General features: G+C 42.0%; 1 protein-coding gene across 1 annotated transcript in view; it reads right to left on the bottom strand.

Annotated features, from left to right (window-relative positions):
• BRINP1 (BMP/retinoic acid inducible neural specific 1) overlaps positions 1 to 5489 on the bottom strand; it is a 35138-nt gene extending 29649 nt beyond the window's left edge. Inside the window, exon 1 of the mRNA XM_007423833.3 lies at positions 5233 to 5489. Within this exon, the coding sequence (XP_007423895.1) occupies positions 5233 to 5450 (218 nt within the window). The 5' untranslated portion in view covers positions 5451 to 5489. The remainder of the gene's footprint in view (positions 1 to 5232) is intronic.
• Between the last annotated feature and the right edge of the window lie 13865 nt (positions 5490 to 19354).

The following is a 19354-nucleotide window of genomic DNA, read 5'->3' as shown; positions in this document are numbered from 1 at the left end:
AATGCTATGGCAGATGACACACACACACACACACCTCTTTCTATAAAATGTAGAAATAATAATACATTCTTAAACAGCAGCAGCATTAGCTTCATTCTGAAGTAGCATCTGGTAGTCCAGGCAAAGCGAAGGTGTGAACCACCCCAGCTGGAAGGATGGGCTGGCAAATCTATTGCAGACCCAGGGGTCAGTTTAGAAGAGAACAGGCCATCTTCCCACCAGCTTTACGAAGTCTGTCTCCAAGCCCCAGAAAAGCTCATGGCTTGCTTTATGCTAGTCACGCAGCTTTGACGCTGGGGTTTATCTCTGAGGCTTTCCAGGGGAAACGACACAATTCTAATGTGTCATGTCCATGTTCCCTCTCAATGAGACCTCCAGGGAAATTGCCACGAAAACAAGGTAGGGTATGTAAATTAGCAATTCGATGCAACAGCAGGCGGGCAATGGAAGAAAGCTTTTTGGTTTTAAACAGGCTGAGGAGAGCTTAAAGGAAAGGGAAAGAGTAAAATCTCAAGTGGAGAAGGAAGATCGGAAGTGCAAGCAGTAGGCTGAAGAGGATGAATAATGAGCCCCATCTGTGATGCAATACTGTTTCTCTCTTGCAACTTACCCCAGGAAGGAAAGGTGACGCAGTCCCCCCCCCCAACACCTTTTTTAAAATCTCCAGACTTTTCATGCCCCTTGATTTTGTATTTTTAAAAAGATTCTTCAAGTTAAGAAGAGTTTTCAAAGATGGTGGATTACTTCAGGGGTGAGCAACCTACCTGGGCTGGTGGGCCCATTCTTGGGCAAGTTGCGGATGCTCTCAAAAAATGGACGTGAGAAGACAGTCAGGGTGATGGCCCCCAATGCTCCCTGCTTCCCTTTGAATCCTCCCTTCCCCATGTAGGTGGACAATCCTCCAAGTAAAGGTCTTGGTAACAGCCATCTCTCCTTTTGTATTTTCCAAGAATGCCTCTGAGACAAATGTGGGCTCCAGAGGCATTCTGGTAAGCAAAGAGGATGCAGGGAAACAACTCTTCCATTTTTGGCACACGAGCTACCTCTTTCTTATTCCAAAGAATCTAAAAATAGTAGCCAGCTACAAGGGAGGTGTTTGTCAATTACTATGGGTTGTCCAGAGTCATCGGGAGTCAGGCCACATGCAAATTCAATAAATCAATTGGAAAAAAAAAAACTTTGAGTCTTTGGTTGACCTGGACTAGAATGGCTCTTGATCACCTCCAGTGGGATTGTTCCTAACTGTATTTATTACATTTATATCCCGCCACAATGAAATACGTCTCTTGCAATATCCAGTTTACTCCTGATGACTTCACCCAGTCGAGCAGTGCCATTTATTAACATGCAAAAATGTCAATTAGTGTGTTAACATCCCACATAAAAATGGGAAATAAAGGTGCCCATCTTCTCAAGATATGCCTTTTTTCAGATTTTAGTAACCATCTTCTAGCCGCTCTTACAAATGGCTTGATTCTTTCTATTTTGGGAGTAGGGAGAAGTTTTGTGCCATGAAATGACTTTAGAAAGAAAGAAAAAAGCCCTGTGAAATAAGTAATTTTAAACCATAAAGGGAGGGGGGAAATGTCTCTCCCTACCCTTTCATTATAATTATAATTAAATCAGCCTTAACTGTTATTTAGTCAGCCAATTACAACACAGGGGAAAAGATTGCTTCTAAGAGACAGAACTCCTCCACACCATGCAGTTTTCCAGGAAACCCTACTGTATTGGTTTTGATTTTGCTTCATTATAATTTCTTCCCTGATAGAGAGACTATATGGATGAGCATGTCACACTAACCCATAGCTTATTTAGCCCTGTTTTACTGAAGACCCCACAGTTCACCAGGCTTGCACAGAACAGCCTCTCCTGGTTTCTGATGCTTTCATTAATATTATATTATTATATTGTTGGTTGCATAGTCAGCCAGATGTTTAGACTGGATTTGGCATTTTTGTCCACCTGTTGAGTCCTTCCCAAGGACCTGGGATAGGCAGATGTTCTTATTGGATGGTGTTAAAGGTATCGTCGCAGGATGTAAGCTGTTTCAAGTAAAGCTGCCTTTTGCAATTGACTGGTGGCGATTTTGTCAATGCTGATGGTCTTCAAGAGTTTGTTGATGTTGTTGTTGTTGTTATTATTATTATTTAGGATTGTCAATTGGAAGGATTGATAATGAAGCTCAAGCTCAGATACTTTGGTCACCTAATGCGAAGAGAGATCTCTTTGGAGAAGACCCTGATGCTGGGAAAGATTGAAGGCAAAAGGAGAAGAGGACAGCAGAGGATGAGATGGTTAGAGAGCATCACTGAAGCAATGAGCATGAAACTGAGCCAACTCAGGGAGGCAGTGAAGGACAGGAAGGCCTGGCGCGATGCGGTTCATGGGGTCACGAAGAGTCGGACATGACTTAACGACTAAACAAGAACAGGATTGTCAAGTGTGGACTGCCCAATCAGAATATCTCACCCTGATGGAAAGACAGTTTAAGTGAAAAGAACAACAGCTTCTTATGATGCATCAGCTATAAAAACATCCCCAACAGAAATCTGAAAGCAATTCTCCAGCACCTTGAGAATAAGTTTTTTTTGGTTTGTTTTTGTTTAAAAAAAGGCTTTTTCTCAGAGGAAGAAAACTTTTGAGAAGCAGAAGGCAAATTCCAGCATAGCAGTACTGAACTCAACAATACCGCAGTATACCTCTGAGCATTTCATGAAAAGTCTTTTCTGTTTGAAAGTAATTTGAAAAGCACATTTTCTTTCTTCAGATCGAAGGAAAATGCTGGGAGGAGGGGGGAACTGAATGAAGGAGCCAAGGAAGAAATGAGACTCACAATGCTGTAAGGAAACAAAACGCTTTTTCCTTGAGTCACTACTCAGTGTGATCAGAAGAAACATTCCCTTCTGACTTCAAAGATAGCAAAGATATCGGTCCATCAAGGAAATCCAAGTGGAAGCTTTGCCTCGGTTTCAGGACGGCCTATCTCAAATTTACAACTTATCTTGACAGCATGAGGTGGCTGTCAAGTGAGCAAGTGCTGTAAGTTTTTTAGAGATATTTTTAAAAAAAAACAAGCCAAGAATGATATCTTGGGACCATCCTGAACCATCATAAGGAATTCAGGAGACAGAGAAACATGGAAGGAGGGAGAACGATTTTTGAGCTGTGTCTACCTTTAATTACAATCTTAGTTGGCACGGAGGAGTTGACAATAAAGGCTCCACTGAGGGCTCCCCAAAAGTTGAGGAGATCAAGAAACAAGCAAACCAAACTTGTCTCCAGATGTGAACAAAATTTTAAAAGCCACAGTTAAAACCAACCCCTTTTCCATGATAGTTGCCAGGAGAAACACCATGAAATTCTAGAGAGAGTTAGTGACCAAGGTCTCTGGACTTTCCATGTCTTTAGAAGAGAAACTGTCAACTCAAAAGCTGAGAAGAGTTTGACAACCCAAAGCATGTAAGCACTTGTACCAGTCTGACAAGCCCCCTCCCCAAACCCTTCTTTGCTTCATCCATAAACATTTTTCATTCACCAGGAAGTTGGGGTGGGTATGAATATCAAAGGGTTGTTTCATTTATCTAGTTATCTGCATATTGCATACACAAGGTAGCTTATTCACTGAGATACCACCTCACAATACAATCAAAAACCAGCCTAAGAACTAAAAAAAAATAAATGTAAAAGCATTACACCCTAAAATGTAATAATATAATAGCAGAGTGATGCAAAGCTTCAGTGTAAGGACAATCTACTCATCTGAACTTTCAGCATAAGGGCAGTTCACTCATATCATACCTTCAGGTCAAATCTCCAGATTGATTTGCTACATCAGATCAAATCAGGGGCCTTCAAATCAATTTGAAGATTTGAAGGACTTTTGCACATGCTTTTATCCAATCAAATCAATGTGTTCTGGCAGTTTGAATGGACTGTTCAAATCAATTTGTCAAACTGAATCTAATCTTGGTGGAGCCACATAACCATATAAAATCTGAAAGATCAAATCAGTCAAATCACAAGTAGATAAAATTACCTCTCTGAAATTCTGTCTTGAATTCCCAGAAACTATAAAATGCTTCCATGCACGAAGAGAGAGAATTCAGTCTTAGGGATCGTCATAATTGTGGGTGAGAGTCCTAAAATCCGAAGATGTAACTAAGGTTGCTTAATGCAGAAGACAAGAACTAAAAGAATTCTGAACCTTGGAATTTGTTTTGAGTACTAGAACAGAACCCAATTCACAGTCTTTCCAACCCTCAAAATTAACTTCTAATTACATCTTAACGCTCTTCTTTCACCAATACAGCACATGTGTGTGCATAAAAGAGAGTGTTTTTATTGCTACACTAGTTCAACAACAGTTCAGAAATTCTCGCCAGTCTTCTGCAAATCGGCCAGCTATATCTCTTTTTTTCAACCTTGTACCATAACAAGTCCTCATCAGTCTTGTGATTTAGAGGGAGGCCTCCTTGAGAAGCAAACAATCCCAGAATTAGGCTGCTGAGGTTATACGGGGATGTGGAGGAAGATATAGTAGTGACAATAGTAGCTTACAATTGTACAGAACCCCTTGGAGACCCACTTTGATTCAAAAAGTCTGTTTTTCTCCCTGGAGGCCACCAACAAGAATGTTTGGATGGAACCATAAATATGGTAGGACTGTTATAGGCCATCGACAGCCAACATTTGGGATTCAGCGACAGTGCAACCTATAATGGTAAGCCGTGTGACTGATAATGGTCAACTTTTTTTTTTTTAAAGTGGCTTATTAAATGCACCTTGGCTGAAAGAAGAGGTTTCTCCTAATGTTCAGCTCAAATCTAGTCTCCTTCAACTTAGATCCATGTATCTTATCCCATTTGGGAGAAATCCTTGGTCCATTCAGCCCTTCCGTGTGACAGATAATGAATATTCATGTCTTCCATGTTTCCACAGAAGACTTTTTGGGGCATGCTCCTGACCTCCCCACTGTCTTCCACAACCCATTCCAACGTACCTGCCTCCTTCTTAAAGCAACAGACATCAGTGGATCCAGTTTTCCAACCAAGATCAGATTAACGTGAAGGGAAAAGAAGCAATCACCTCCCACCAACTGCATTTCTACTCAAGCAGATAAGAATTCCACGTGACGCTTATTCCAATGCATCACACCACCAGCTCGTATTCCACTGGTGATAGCATCTCAAGATTGCAATCTTGCAAATACTATTACATGGCTCATCCTACCTGTATATTTTATATCGGGTTGTAAATCCCTGACGATGTCTTTCCACAAAGGATAAGTAGCTCCGTGAGTGGTGGAAGGGCCCCCTGTCTGAAATAAGCCAATCAAATTCCTTGGAGACATGTTGGTTGGTCACAGCAGGCTCCTGGTGGGAAGGGTGTACAGTTATATGGTCCCATATAAAGAGGAAATAGAGGAACTCAGCAAGCCTCCAGTTCATGCTTTTCTGTCTGCCTTTTCCCTCTCATTCTTGCGCCATTCCGTGGAGTCCTGGAGGGAAAGAGAAGGAGAGGAAAGGGGAGAGAAGGGAAATAGAAAAGCAGGGCAGGTGGAGAGATTTCTAGGGTTAAAAAAGGTGCAAGAGGCAGAGTAATTTAATTTTATCCAAGTATTCTGCTGGATCAAATCTAACCCAATTCACCATGCAATTTTAGGGGAGCGTTTTTCTTGTTTCCATCCATTATTACACCAAACTTAATCCTTCCTGCATCGGCCTGTTACCGGCACTCTGGATTGTGAAGATGCATGGGGTAAGGGGGGAACCAAAAGTAGGAAAAGCTGAAGAAACCTAGCTGAAAGAGTGGTGGGTATCTCTTTAGAGTTGGGACTCAGGCTTTAAGAAGCAACCTGGAGTTCCAATGGAGAAATCCAAAGCTTATAGGCAAAGCTGTTAGAGACTGCACTGAAGTGGACAAGCAGATCAGACTCTTCAAAGACTCAAGTCCAAAATGTTATGGCTGGGCTCACGTGGAAGTTGGAATCGCTCATATTCGAGTTAACAAACTAGCTGCAAGTTAGTTCTGCATCAAGCAATTAAGAAACAAAGCACAATTAAACATTGTCAGAAGTGATTAGGTAAATACGTTGAGTAATTAAGCCCATGATTTGTGGGCTGCTATATTGGCACGAATGGATGGTGTCATAAAAAAGAGGTGGAAAGTTACTCCCGACAACATCAGGATCTGGGGTGGGCTGAGCACCATGGTCTAGCTTTGTCATCAGATAATCTAGTTTCAGATTTGGCTAAGCAGCTGTGACTGTGCCAAATCTCTTAGGTAAGCCGCTTTACAGATTCAGTGGTGGCACGTGGAAGGGGGAAAAAAAGAAAATAATGTATATTAAAATTGATTCTGTGCAACCTTTAAGAGGTGCTGTGCTTATTTGTTTAATTGTGGGATCCTTGGGGTTCTTTCTTTAATTGTTTTTGAGGATTTGAGGATCGCGAGCCGCCTTGTTGTGAAAATATGGATCTGAACACAGCTCATAAATTCCTCAATAAATCTGTACATTTGGGGGGGATGCATAAATCTACCTGTAGCAATGGAATCCCCATGTTCAGTGGTAGTATACCCTTGAATAATAACAATTGGATAGTGTGAGCTAATGAATGCAAGACCTGGTGAACATCTGGCACGATCCAGCTGGATTATTCCCCTTCTGTGATGACGTTCTGCCTTTAAACCCAGAGACAGTGCTATTTAAAGTCCGCTAAATATCCCATTTCAATTTTGTCTCCCTTCTGTTAAGGCCCACAAGAGACTTTCAGTCCACTTTACACTCTTCCCCTTCACACCTCGCATCAGTTTTCCAACATCTGTTCCCTTGCAAACAAGATGTTCTTTCACATCCCTGGCCCCATGCAACCTGTGTTCCTGCTAGAGTTGGGGGAAATCAAAACATTACAAAACTCGATAATGAAACAAGCCTCTTTGCACTTGTAAGTTCGCACATAATTAATCTGTGTGCAAGTTTGATCAGCAACATCCCACATTCTGTTTCCAAGCATGAACAAACAACAACTTTGAAAGAAACACATCTAAACAGGGTGGAAACTTTAAGTATCAAGTTCTATGTCAAAAATTCAACAACCGCATCTTTGAGATAGAGATGTGCTCCCCACACATTAAATTGTGCCCATAGTAGTGAAACAAAAGGGAGCTCTTGGTGGGAAGCTGCACCCACAGAACATACTAAGCCACAGCTGGTTCCAGCATGATGTAATAAATAAACCATAATTGGTTGGCTTCATGAAACATAGTAAGCCATAAAGATGGTTGACTGGTCAAAAGTTGGGTTCAACCCACATGCTAAGTCCAAACTAATGAAGCATTGAATGTGTTGTGTACAAACTTTACTTCAATGGGCCCCATCCTAAGAATGCTTAAGAATGTTGTGCTACCAGAAGTTGGACTAGCTGTTTTTTCCTTGAGGAACAGGGAAAAGAGAGTTTATCCCAAGACCAGCATGCTATTTGTCCACCATTACATGGACTCAGTCTGGTGAGAGTGGAATCTAACTTAGACTGAAGAAGGAAAAAGTGCATTGCACCAAAAGTGGGAGGCCAGCACCCACTCCCCATCCTCCAACACTTTATCTTCCCAAAGTATCTGCTACCTGAGGCTACCCCCCCTTTTTTTTTTATATGAGGGTTAGCAAGAGAAAAGGAAATAGCAGGTTCAATCAGAAAGCAGCGCAGATCAGTCAATTGCAGGGAACTGTCCCTGTACCTTTTCAGAAACCATAATTGGAAAGCAGGCAAAACCAGAACCAAACCCATCAGATTATTTCTCAGTGTAATACATGACCCTGCTCAGAGACTGGCCCAAAGTCAGGCCCAAAAATATTTGTAGCTGAGTTGAACTCAGGCATCGCTTGTCCAAACACCACCTTTCCAACCTTGACAACTTACTGGGTCTTGTACAAATGCACACCTACGTACACACACAGATGCAACATGGGTTGTGTGTTGAAAGTCCTCTAGAGATGGTTAAGCAGCAGGAAGCTATTGCACCAAAATTCAGAGGCGGATTTGAAAGGACATTGTTTGAGCTAGAGAAGGGATCAGGCTGTCTGGAACAGAGTTTTGAACTTCAAACAGCAAGGCTGACCTTCTAGGTTTCTCCTCCAGCAGATTGGGATACAGAGATCAAATGAGGAAAGTGTCTCCAAGACAAATCCCTCATCAATCAAACTCCCACTGCCTTTTCTTTTCCACCCTAGGCATTAGCTTGCCCCTTCTCTTTCTGTGACAAGCTGAAAATTGTTGTTTCTCTCTCTGTAGCCTGTACAAAATGGAAGGGGACAGAGAGATACAGCAGAGTGCAGAGGTGGAAATGAGGCAATGCTTATCAACTCTTGGTCTCCCAAAACAAACGCACCCTCCTGGAGCTTGAAAAAGGTCTATCCCAGTTGAAAGAAAGACTGTGTATTTGAGTCAATTTGGTTGCAGTCAATGTTCCCTAGTGTTCCTGGAGTCTTCAAGCAAAGCCATAATATGACAGGTTCAGGAGCCCTGTTATAAATTAAAGTGCCCTCTGCAACAAACAACTTTTGAAAAACTGAACTAAGAGAACACAGAAGCTTGGATAACTTTATCAGGATGTCAAGACCCTAGGAGTAATCTGACAATACCAAAGACAAACAACTCCGACTCTGTTGCATAGCCCATAATATCCAGCTATATGCACCATTGTTACTGAAACAATCCTACCAGACTTAAAGGCATTTACTTGGGGATGAATGAGTCTGAGATTGCTCTCAAGATTAAAATTATCTAAGTTTTCATAGACTTTAGATGATCTCATTGGACTGCAGTGTCCTTGTTACTGATCATGTTTGGTGTCGCTGAACGGAGTTTAAAAATATCTAGAAGACCAATGTTCCCAACCTCTGATTTGTCTAAAAATGACGTAGAGGATTAAAAGTAGCCTGGGTTCATTGCCGTCAACCATAATGTGTTCCATCTGATTTTCATTTAATGAGTTGTGGGAATCCAGACCCTTATTGATTTCTTTAATAAACTATGACTTGAGGCAATGTTTGAATCCAATCATAGGTCCAATCCATAGCTTCAATCCTCTCCATTTCATTCCACAATAGGGTACTCAATGATACCACCTTTGGGGGCCTTAGAATTCACAGCTCTTCTCATAAAACCTTAACTAGTATTCTTGAATCTACTTAGTGGAGAGTACATTGAATCAATGAATAATAAACACATTTGATTGCCATGAAATCATCTAGCCTGACAGCTGATATGGCCAAACTTGGCTTCCCCTGTTTTTACAGGTGAGGGCTATTATGGGGCTGATTCAAAACAAAAGTACAAGGATGGAAAGGTTGATGGAGTCATCCCAAGCCCAGAGAATTCATCACTGTCATCAAAAGGGAAAGGTATTTGAAAGAACTTCCTACTGGAGAGAGGCTCAAAAACCTAGCTTTGAGGTAGAGCAAGAAAGCAGAGTAACAACCCACAAGTTGCCTCACCTCCCTTCCCTTCTGAGCCATCCTTGGCCCAAGGAACATTTCCTGGGAAAAGGAGACAGGCATTCTCAGCAGTATCTTGGATGCAGGTAATCACTCCTTGATGACCCTTGTCCAGGTGACCAGATGGCAGCCTGCTCCCTGCCAGCATATCAGGCTGGGTTTGCTGTGAACACCTGCACCCCCTGTCTCACTGAAGATTCACACTTGTGTCTAATTTGAGCTCAAATGTCTTAATGCAGAAACCTGTGGAGGCCAACCCAGTCCCTCTGATAATCAGGCACATCTGTATTGTCAATTTCAGACAATACAGGCGTTTAACGGGAAATAGTCTTCTTTCCCACTTGTCTCTAACGTCTCTTCTGTGTCTAAAAAGTCTGAATGACATAGGCACCTGTTTCTACCTTCTGGCAGCTCTTACTTTTACATTGCATCTCCTCACTACTTCCATAACCTACAAATGTCAGTCACTCCTTCAAGGCCATCTTATCTCTGTTATTTACAATCATCTCATCGATGGATGCCACGTTCATACCTGACAGTGCCTACAAACTGTTCCTTTCCCCACTTTCACTTAGTTCCCCATCTGCTCCATCCATCTCTAGCTTGTACCTTCCCTGCATTTGTTTCCCTTTCATCTTCTTCCCCTGTCTTCTGAACAGTATTGCAATAGAAACTTTCCCCCAACCCTCCCTTTGGCTAATTTGGTTAGCGCTAGCAGACACTTCATTACATCTGGATGCAAAAGCTGAGCTGGGCCAAAATGACTCACATGGTCTGGAATTTGTTTGCATTTCCCCTCCCTGGATCCCCTTGGTTTAACTGCTGTCTAAAAAGGAGGACAAGGAGGACAACGCTAGTCCTGCAGATGTTTGGAAGGAGATGAAGGTAGAGAAATAGAAATCCTGGTCAATAATACCAGAACAGTCAAACAAAGCAAAATGCTTGTGCAGAAGCCACCTGCAATGAAAGACCATTAAAAGTCTGGGAACTTCAGTCCCAACACACCTGGAGCATACCAAATGTATTTTTCTCACTCACCTTGATGGCGTAAGATGTCACCTTCTATTAAATCAGGGCGCCCATCCATGTAAAATAAGCTGGCATTGTCAGCTTTAAGTGACAGGAATTCTCCTGGGGTTTGAGACAAGATCACTGCTACCTGGCCTTTTTACAAGAGTGGCCAGATATTGAACTTGGAACTTTCTACGTGTATTTTATCCTCTAAAAAATAATCGAAGCCATGAGTAAGTTAAATAGCAGTGCTTCAATGGGACTGGGCTTAAAACAGAAACACTTTCTCCCATTCCCAACAGATCTGAGATTTCTTAAATAGGGAATTGCTATTGAGTTGCTTTCTTGCAGAGACACTGTGATATAGTGGTTAAAGTGTTGTTACAACTGGGGAGGATCATCCACCCTTAACCATGGAAATTCAGTCAATGACTCTAGGGCAGTGTCACTTCAGCCCAACCTACTTCAGAGGGTTGTTATGAGGATGAAATGAAAAGAAATCCCCATGAAATTTGTCTTGAGCTCCTGAAGAAAAGTGGTATATAAATCGAACAGATCAAAAATCCCTGAAAAGAAATTCCAAGGGAAAGGAACGTAGAAAAATGGTGGCCACCTTGATGTTGGCTTGAGCAACACCTTCTCCTGAATGGCAAAGAGCTTCATTTGGTTTTGAGTTAATTTAACAGGTGAGCACAACAACCATGATTTGTTGGTTTATGGTTTAGTGTGATGCACACATCCCAGCAGTGGCAGTTTATTTAACAAACCATAGTCCAACAAGGAGTGTCTTAGCATGATCTGCAAGCCCAGTCCCTCCAGATTTTTGTTGTTGTCATTGCTTTCAGAGCGATCTGGAGATTTTTGAGATTAAAATGGCAGCCGCCTACATCCAAATCGAGTGTCCTTCCCTTAGGTATGTCCTCCTAATTGAGCAGCAATCCTTTTATTTCCATTCAGTGCACACAAAACATGGAAAGAAACTCAATGTCCTTCTACTGGTTAATCCTCTGTCTAGTCATTCCCAGAAATGGATCACCTTCTGCTCTGTGGCACGGGGTGCAACAGCCATTTCCCTTAATTACGGAAAGCCAAATGGAAATAACCAACATCGAGCCATTGAGTCGTTATGGACTTAATTCTTGTGATGCTTTCGTGGCCTCCATGGCTGGGAATTCATCTGCTCTTTGAGACATCCATTTTCTCCCCTTTAAAAGGATTCATTTTATTTTATGTTATTTTTTGTTCCATTTTCAAATGGGCTTGGCTTCATTCCATTCCACATTCAAAGAATTCTGTCTTTCTCATCATAATCCTAAATGTGTGGCCTTAAGGCTAAATGACTCATACACACACACACACCCTATCATGATTTTTAAACATTTTATTCATGCTTGTGGAGCAACTCAGTGATCGATCGGTATATTTTAATTGCATCTCTCTCGACTTCGTAAATGCACGCGATAACTGATCTTCATCTGAAGAATATTATCACTTCAAATTGGGGGCCACCAGATGCTGAATACTACAACTCCCAGGAGCCCAAGCCACCACAGCTAATGACTAGGAATGATGGTTATTGTACTTCCAAACAACTGGAGGCACAAAGTCATAGCCTTATATATCTAGGAAGAACTTGTAGTTCCAAGGTTCCTGGAGTTGCCAGAGAACTGGTTATTTGCAAAATCCCTTTTAAGTCTGCAATGAATGGTAAGTGCCAAGAGATTTTGCAGAAAGAGCACCAAGCAGAGTAGAACAAACCCACAGAAAGTTCATCACTGTACCGCAGTTAAAAACATCCATTAAAAACATGAAAGAAATACACATACTTGGAGCTAGCAATGCTTTCAGATGGTTTCTTCAGCCAGTTCCTTTGAATTCTCTACTAATTGGAATTCTGTTTACTCCAGCCATGCTGACTTTTCACTTCCCACAGGGAATACTGTCTGCAACTAATCCATAAGGTTCACTCCAAGACATGTCATTCTTCAGCCACTAGAAATCTGAAGCTTCATGCTAAAACCTTATTTTATGATTAATCTCTCTACGGATTAATTCCATTTAAAAGTTATTTCATGTTTATTGGGCAACTGGGCATCTTTTCAATGAAAAATGCCCAGCTAATTGTTGAAAACTTGGTGCTGAAAGTGCGACACTAGTCTCTGTGATGAGGTCTTTGGGCTCACAAGTTATTTCACTTTTTTTTTTTTAAAGAATCACTATTTTTTAAGAAGCTTCTGTTCTTTCAAGCCATATGCCCATTTGGAAAATTATAGGAAGATAATAGAAATGGATATTTCACCCTTTCATCATTGCTACCCTAAAGGATAGAAAGACACCTATTGTCCAATTATTTCACAATGGTCTGAAAGGAATGTTTCTTTCTATAGTGGAAGAATCATTTCACCAAAAAGACACCCAACTGAGGACTATGTAGAAATTTGGGCCACCTATACTAGTTTATCAGTAGTGTTGAAGAAGATGTCAGGGGACTAGAACCTTAATCTGCTTATGGTGGATGTATTTATTGCTGGAGGCATGCAGGGACAAGCAATATGCAGAACTGAACTTAAGACAAAGTTTATTTATGGACAAAGCAGTCATGAAAGCTAGCTTCAAGAGACAGTTGAGGATGAGCCAGCTTTTCTTACTATGGTACTTCAGTTTGTCTACTGATGTCCTTCAGATGTTTTGAACAGCAACTTTTATCAGTGTCAGCCAGCAACATGGCCAAAAGCAAAAGATGATGAGACTTGTAGCTCAAAACTTCTGAAGGCCACATCCCAGGCAAACCAGATGACTTGTGGTAGTCCCTAGACAGATGGAACATCCCTATTGGTCTTGCTGGACCTTTTGCTGTAGGAAGCCATTAACCATGACGTCCTTTTGGATACCTGATAAAGGTGAGTTATAGATGGCTCCAATCCATCTCTGAAGGTTGGCTTCAGAAGAAACCATTTTCTGAAAGTGGTGATGGATGTTTTCCAATCCCATGATCACCTACTTAGATCTTAACCAATACTGTTTGGTGATCATTTTAGTCCTTCCTGGAAGATTGATTGCAAGGAATAATGACAGGGTTTTGTCTTTGATCCCTTGCTCATCTAATGAGAATATGCAACTGGAAATGTCCTGGGTCAAGCAACTCCAAAGGATGAGAGCAGACCTGGATACAAATAACTCAGTTCTGGAATTTACTGGATGGTTTTGGCCAGTCAGCTTAACCTACCACACAGGACTGTTGTTATGGGATAAGCTGATCCTTATATACCCCATCTTGAGTTTCCAATAAAGAATATAAATGCAATAAACACACATAATTTGATGTCCATGGTTAGGTAGTTATCTAGCATGCATGACTTCACTCTCAAGCACTTAACTAGAAATGCAAGGTGGGGAAAAATCTACACAGCAGTCATTTCTTTTCCTAACTGCTGTGTATCTCAGCATCTCCAGTAGTGATGCAATTAAGGCCATTTTGGCACATCTCATGTGCTTCAAAATTGCATTGGAGCCAAAGAGTCAGACACCACAACCTATCTGCCATCCATTACCAGCCTAGATGGGCTGTGTAAGTGAATTCCAAGTGGGCTTTTATAAACAGCTAAGAACACTAGACTCCATCTGACTTCCCTCACCAAAAAGAAAAAAATGAATGTTAGGTGAAGGGTATGGAATAGCATGCAGGAATTTGCCAGGAAGCCAATCAAGAAAAACAGCAAAAGAATAATCAAGGGGATCACCTCAAGAGGGCTGAAGAGAAAACCTGAAAGTTCATCACAGACTCATGTCTATGACTATCATGGATAAGAGGGAGATGCCATTTCAGAAGTTGTTTTCTTCTGTCTTTCAAAACTTTCCAGTAAACATCCAGAAAGGCTTTGATTCCTTGTACACGAGAAGATATCATAAACCAAATCAAATTCATCTCACCTGAAATTAAACATTCCAGTGTTTTTCAGCCTAATGACCTTGATATGTGTTGAACTTATCATACACAAAGCCTTTCCTGGCATTTAGATGCAAGTATATGTGAGCAATAAAGACACAGAAGCTGAGCAAAGGTGGGATGGGAAGACAAAGCTGTCAACTTAATGGAATATTCTTAATAATCCAAAGGCTAGCTCAGATATATTGAAAGCAGTATAAAAGAGCATAAAACAAAACATGGGTTTCCCTCCATTCATATCTCCAAGGCCACAGCTCAAGCCCTTAAAAATAAAGCATGGCAGAAATATTGAGATACACTTGATTAACCTATCATTTTTGGTAGAAGCGTTTCTTATTAGGAGGTGGTGACTCCTGAAGAGCGTTATCACATAGAAGAGGGATGTTTGGCTTTTGATAGCCCAGAGTCATGTTTAATTTTATGTATTTATTTATCTATATGCTTATTTAGACCATTTGTATGCCATTTACTGTGATGGCTCTAGACCAAGATTTAATGTATTGGTAATAGATCAAGTGCTTCCACATTTGCTTCTTCCAAAGAGACAAAGTACAGCTGATCTAAGGTCATCCAGATGTCATAGACCCAAACAGGACGATTGACCTCAAATTCACCAAGCAAGATAATATTATCTCTCAATGTGTAGTTATTCTACATTCTTCTGACATGCCATCCCAAATTCTGCAGCTGGAAATCTAAGCCCAGTTCAAGGAACTACAGAACTTCAAATACTGGACTAAGATCAGGAAAGTCAAGTTGTAAGCCACCCTCAGCTCTGGAAGGTCTCATCTACTAAGCTCAAGCTGCCCCACAGAGGAGTGGTTGTGGTGGGAAAAACTGGAGGAGGGAAAGACTGTATGTCAGTCTTGACCACCAGAAGATATGGCAGGTTATAAGATAGATAGATAGATAGATAGATAGATAGATAGATAGATAGATAGATAGATAGATAGATAGATAGGATAGACAGACAGACAGGATAGACAGACAGACAGACAGACAGACAGGCAATGTTCCTCCAAAGGGGGCAAAGGTTTAATGACTAGGTTTATTCCACAAGCTAACCCATCATCCTTGGCTTGCAAACCACAGTGCTCATTCAACATGCAAAGACCAAGTCAAACAAATCATGTTATAGTTTAGCACCATCTATAAATCAAGCCCTTCTCTGCTGCTCCAGAAGGTACAATTAGATGTGCTAGGTTTAGATCATGGGAAAGTAGATTGTAGCTGATTATGATTTTTTATGGTAGCAGCAACTGGTTCATGCAATCAATGACCCCAAAGGATGGTGGGATCTCTGTGGGCTGAAAGTCTTCAAGCACAGGCTGGACAGTCATCTGCCGGAAAGGCTATATTTCTGAATTTCTCCTAGCAAGGAAAGGGTTTGGTGCCATCAAGTGCCATCAGCTCAGATTCTAGGGCATTCTTTTCACATCTAGATTCGCAGGTCAGCAACATCTGCCAAAAATATCTTTCCCACAGAACTGCATATTGCTGAAGGCTCTGCTTCTCTAACGGAAGGCACTTTAGCATAAGTTCTCTTCCACCAAATAAAAGACCAGATGCTGGACTTTAAGTTAACTGTACCCAAGGGGGGGAAAACCCTATAAAGATGTCCAGTGACATGTTTCCATCAGTTCTAAAGAAGCCTCAGCAGCAGGGGCAGAGATGCAGAAGATCAGGCTGGGAAGCACATGATCATACATATGCGCGAACATGGATATACTCTAGAGAGAATCTATATCCCATCTTAGCTCAGAGATTCAGTTCTTAGAAGCAAGAAAGGGCTGCTGGATCTAATCAAATTCAAATCCTCTATTGCAAACTTACCACCAACCAAAGCCATTGCTAAGGAAACAGCTTATATTGGAAGATCATCCGTCCCCTGATAAATATGTCAGTGACCAAACGTGGGCTGCCTTCTTAATGCCCAGTTCCATTCACATGCGTGCGTGCGTGCACACACACACACACACAGAGTCCAGTTAGCAAAGCTAAACCCATGCCAGTTGGGAGTGATGGACGTTGTAGCTGGAAACCTATCCAGAATCACCAGAGGGTGCAGGGTTTTGTCAACATCCAAGAAAACATGTTGCCAGCTCTTCCTAATGATGGAGACTAAAAAAGATGTATTCACCTTCACATTTCGGCTACCTGAATCATCTTAGACTTACAAGAGGAGGAAAAGACTCACTTTCAGTTGACTTTCAGACAAAACCCAACTGGCTAATCAAAATAGACTAGGTGGTCAGACCTTACTTCACACGTTGGGCTTAATAATCCTACAGTTTGGTTGGGTTGGGTTGAACCGGTTGCACAAACCCAGCCACTTCTGATTTATTCCATGAAGCCCACTGAACCAAGCCACGGTTTAACATTGAGTGTGAACTCATTCTTATGCCCTACTTCTCACCAAGGGCTTAGTTGCCTTCAAAACTCAAAAGAGGGGGAAATCCGCAGGGGAAAGATCTATGGGTAGCAATTAGACAGATCTTCCTGGTGCAAGAGAAGTCTATTTCTATGGTTCATGGCAGATCCATAAGATGCTTGGAGATGGAGAAAATGGGAGAATGGAAGGGGCAAAATCTAAGTCAATGATCTTCATCTTTTCCTTTCTGTTCAGAGGAATAGAGCCTCAATGAATTGGGCAACACACAATCACGACAATAAATAAATAAATAAACAAACTGCCAGGTTGGTACAAACGTGACTCCTCACCCCTGTTGGGAAAAACAGAGCAGCAATTTAGCTGAAGTCCTTGCTGGTAGCCAACTCAGCCTGCTCTGTATTCCTTTCCACAGCATTGTCAAGTCCAGACCCAACAAGAATTTGAATCACTTTGGTGTACAGGCTGGCAACCGCAAACCTTTCTCAGCACCCCCAGGAATAGAGTTAGGGCTCCCCCTTCTGGGAGATGCTGTGTTCTTAAGGTAAGCTCTTCTGCAGATCCGATCAGGGTTATTTGGCAACACTGCCCCAGAGGCACTTAAATAAATAAACAGATGCATTCGACAGATACTCATGTATGGTTGTTTATTCAAAGGGGGGACTACAGGTGTTGCTTGGATCCTTGCCCCTGTGAAATTCACCTCCACTTCCCCACCATATTTTTCGACATTCCCACTTTTCCAAATGTTTCCAGCCCGATGTCCCTTTACTGGGCCATTTTAAGATCTTTCCTTCCTTCCTTCCTTCCTTCCTTCCTTCCTTCCTTCCTTCCTTCCTTCCTTCCTTCCTTCCTTCCTTCCTTCCTTCCTTCCTTCCTTCCTGTCTTTCCCCTTCTCAACTGCCTGTCTTTCTCCTTCCTTCCTTCCTTCCTTCCTTCCTTCCTTCCTTCCTTCCTTCCTTCCTTCCTTCCTTCCTTCCTTCCTTCCCTCTTGCTTCGCACAAACCCCGGCAAATCTGTATCGTCCATGCTGTGAGCAGTACAGATTTTGAGGAACAAGTGAGAAGGAAACAACAGAGAGACATATTGCGCATGAACACAGCACACTTGTTCCCACAGATGGAAAGGGCTCCCCCCAAATTAAGTTAGCTTCCTCCTCAGCTCCCCGGGAGAATCCCAAACACCTGCAAATATGGTAAACCATGTGAACTCAAAGGAAAGAAGGAATTTGTCATTTACCAACAATCCTGCAGTATGGAATGCAGCATGCTGGGAGATTGGGATGGATTTTGGAAGTACGATTTAAGGGGAGGCAATAGGGGGAGATGTTAAAAAGAGAATTCAAAAATATCCGTGTTCTGTGCAACCTTCTTGGAGGGCCATTTATTTTACACAGCTATTGCTTTCAGTGAAACCTTTTGGAAGTCCTTGATCTCTTGCCTTGGAAAGCCATCGCCCTGCCTCTTAACAAGGGCCCAATAAAACAGGAAGAGTTTGTCTGTGTGGCATAAATGGGTATCATTACTTTCCCACCGGTCAGGACTGAGAAATCCCAAACAAGAGGCTGTTTTGTTTCATTCCCCAGGTAGAATTTGAATCAAATGTTCCTAGGAAATTGGTATGCAGGGTGCAAAGGCACCCGTGGTGGGGCTTGTGAGTGTACATACAACATCCTCATGAATACACTACTCTCTCTCTCAAGTATTGGAACCGACACATACGTGTATGCAAGACGTGCCCCGTCTCATCCTCTCTCCCTGGAAGCTGCCTTGAAAAGAAAGACTAGCAGTTTTGCTCTTCTACACACTTATATACTATGTATACATATAATCTGATCCTTTTGCACAGCCTCCATCCCTTTCTGGAACACATTCAAATCTCTGCCTCCTTGCTTGCACATGTATTCCCACACTGATTTTTGTTCCCCCTGCCTCAATTATGCTGAAGTCATGTTGATTTCTCCCTCTTTTAGACAAAATATGCTCCCACTCTGCTTTTGGAACCAGCTAAAAATCAGCCTCAGATGTCACATCTCAGGAATGTGAAATGCGCACACAGGCAGGCAGCTCAACCGGCTGCACACACATGCACACACACACACCACCTTCTTTTCAAAAGTGCAAAGCAAAGCTCCCTTGCACACAACACACTTCCCTGCCACACTCAAGAGATCCTGCACGAGATCTCTTCTTTCCCTGCCCATCCCTTGCAGCCCGTGAGCTATTTCTCAAAGTCCACGTCCCCATCTTGTTTATTCCAACTCTGGCACATATCTGAATGGACTCACCATGCCCCTTTCCTGCTCCTACAGATTCTCCCAATCTCCTGCATTTTGTTTTCATCTTGCTGTAGCAAAGCAATCGCTGGGTTCTGAGAACATGCAGAGTGCAGTAAAGGGGAGGGGGGCACAGAGAAATGTATGTGCAGCATTTTCTGCTGAGTGGGAAAACGCACCCAGACCAGATACACACAAAGACATGCACTCACACATGATCAATAGCTGGATGAAAAC

The sequence above is a fragment of the Python bivittatus genome, unplaced genomic scaffold, assembly GCF_059951505.1.
Source record: "Python bivittatus isolate LINGU-HERP-01145 unplaced genomic scaffold, Pbiv_v1 ctg000160_np1212, whole genome shotgun sequence".
Lineage (NCBI taxonomy): Eukaryota > Metazoa > Chordata > Lepidosauria > Squamata > Pythonidae > Python > Python bivittatus.
The sequence above is the reverse complement of the archived record's forward strand: the minus strand, read 5'-3'. Positions and strand labels throughout refer to the sequence as shown.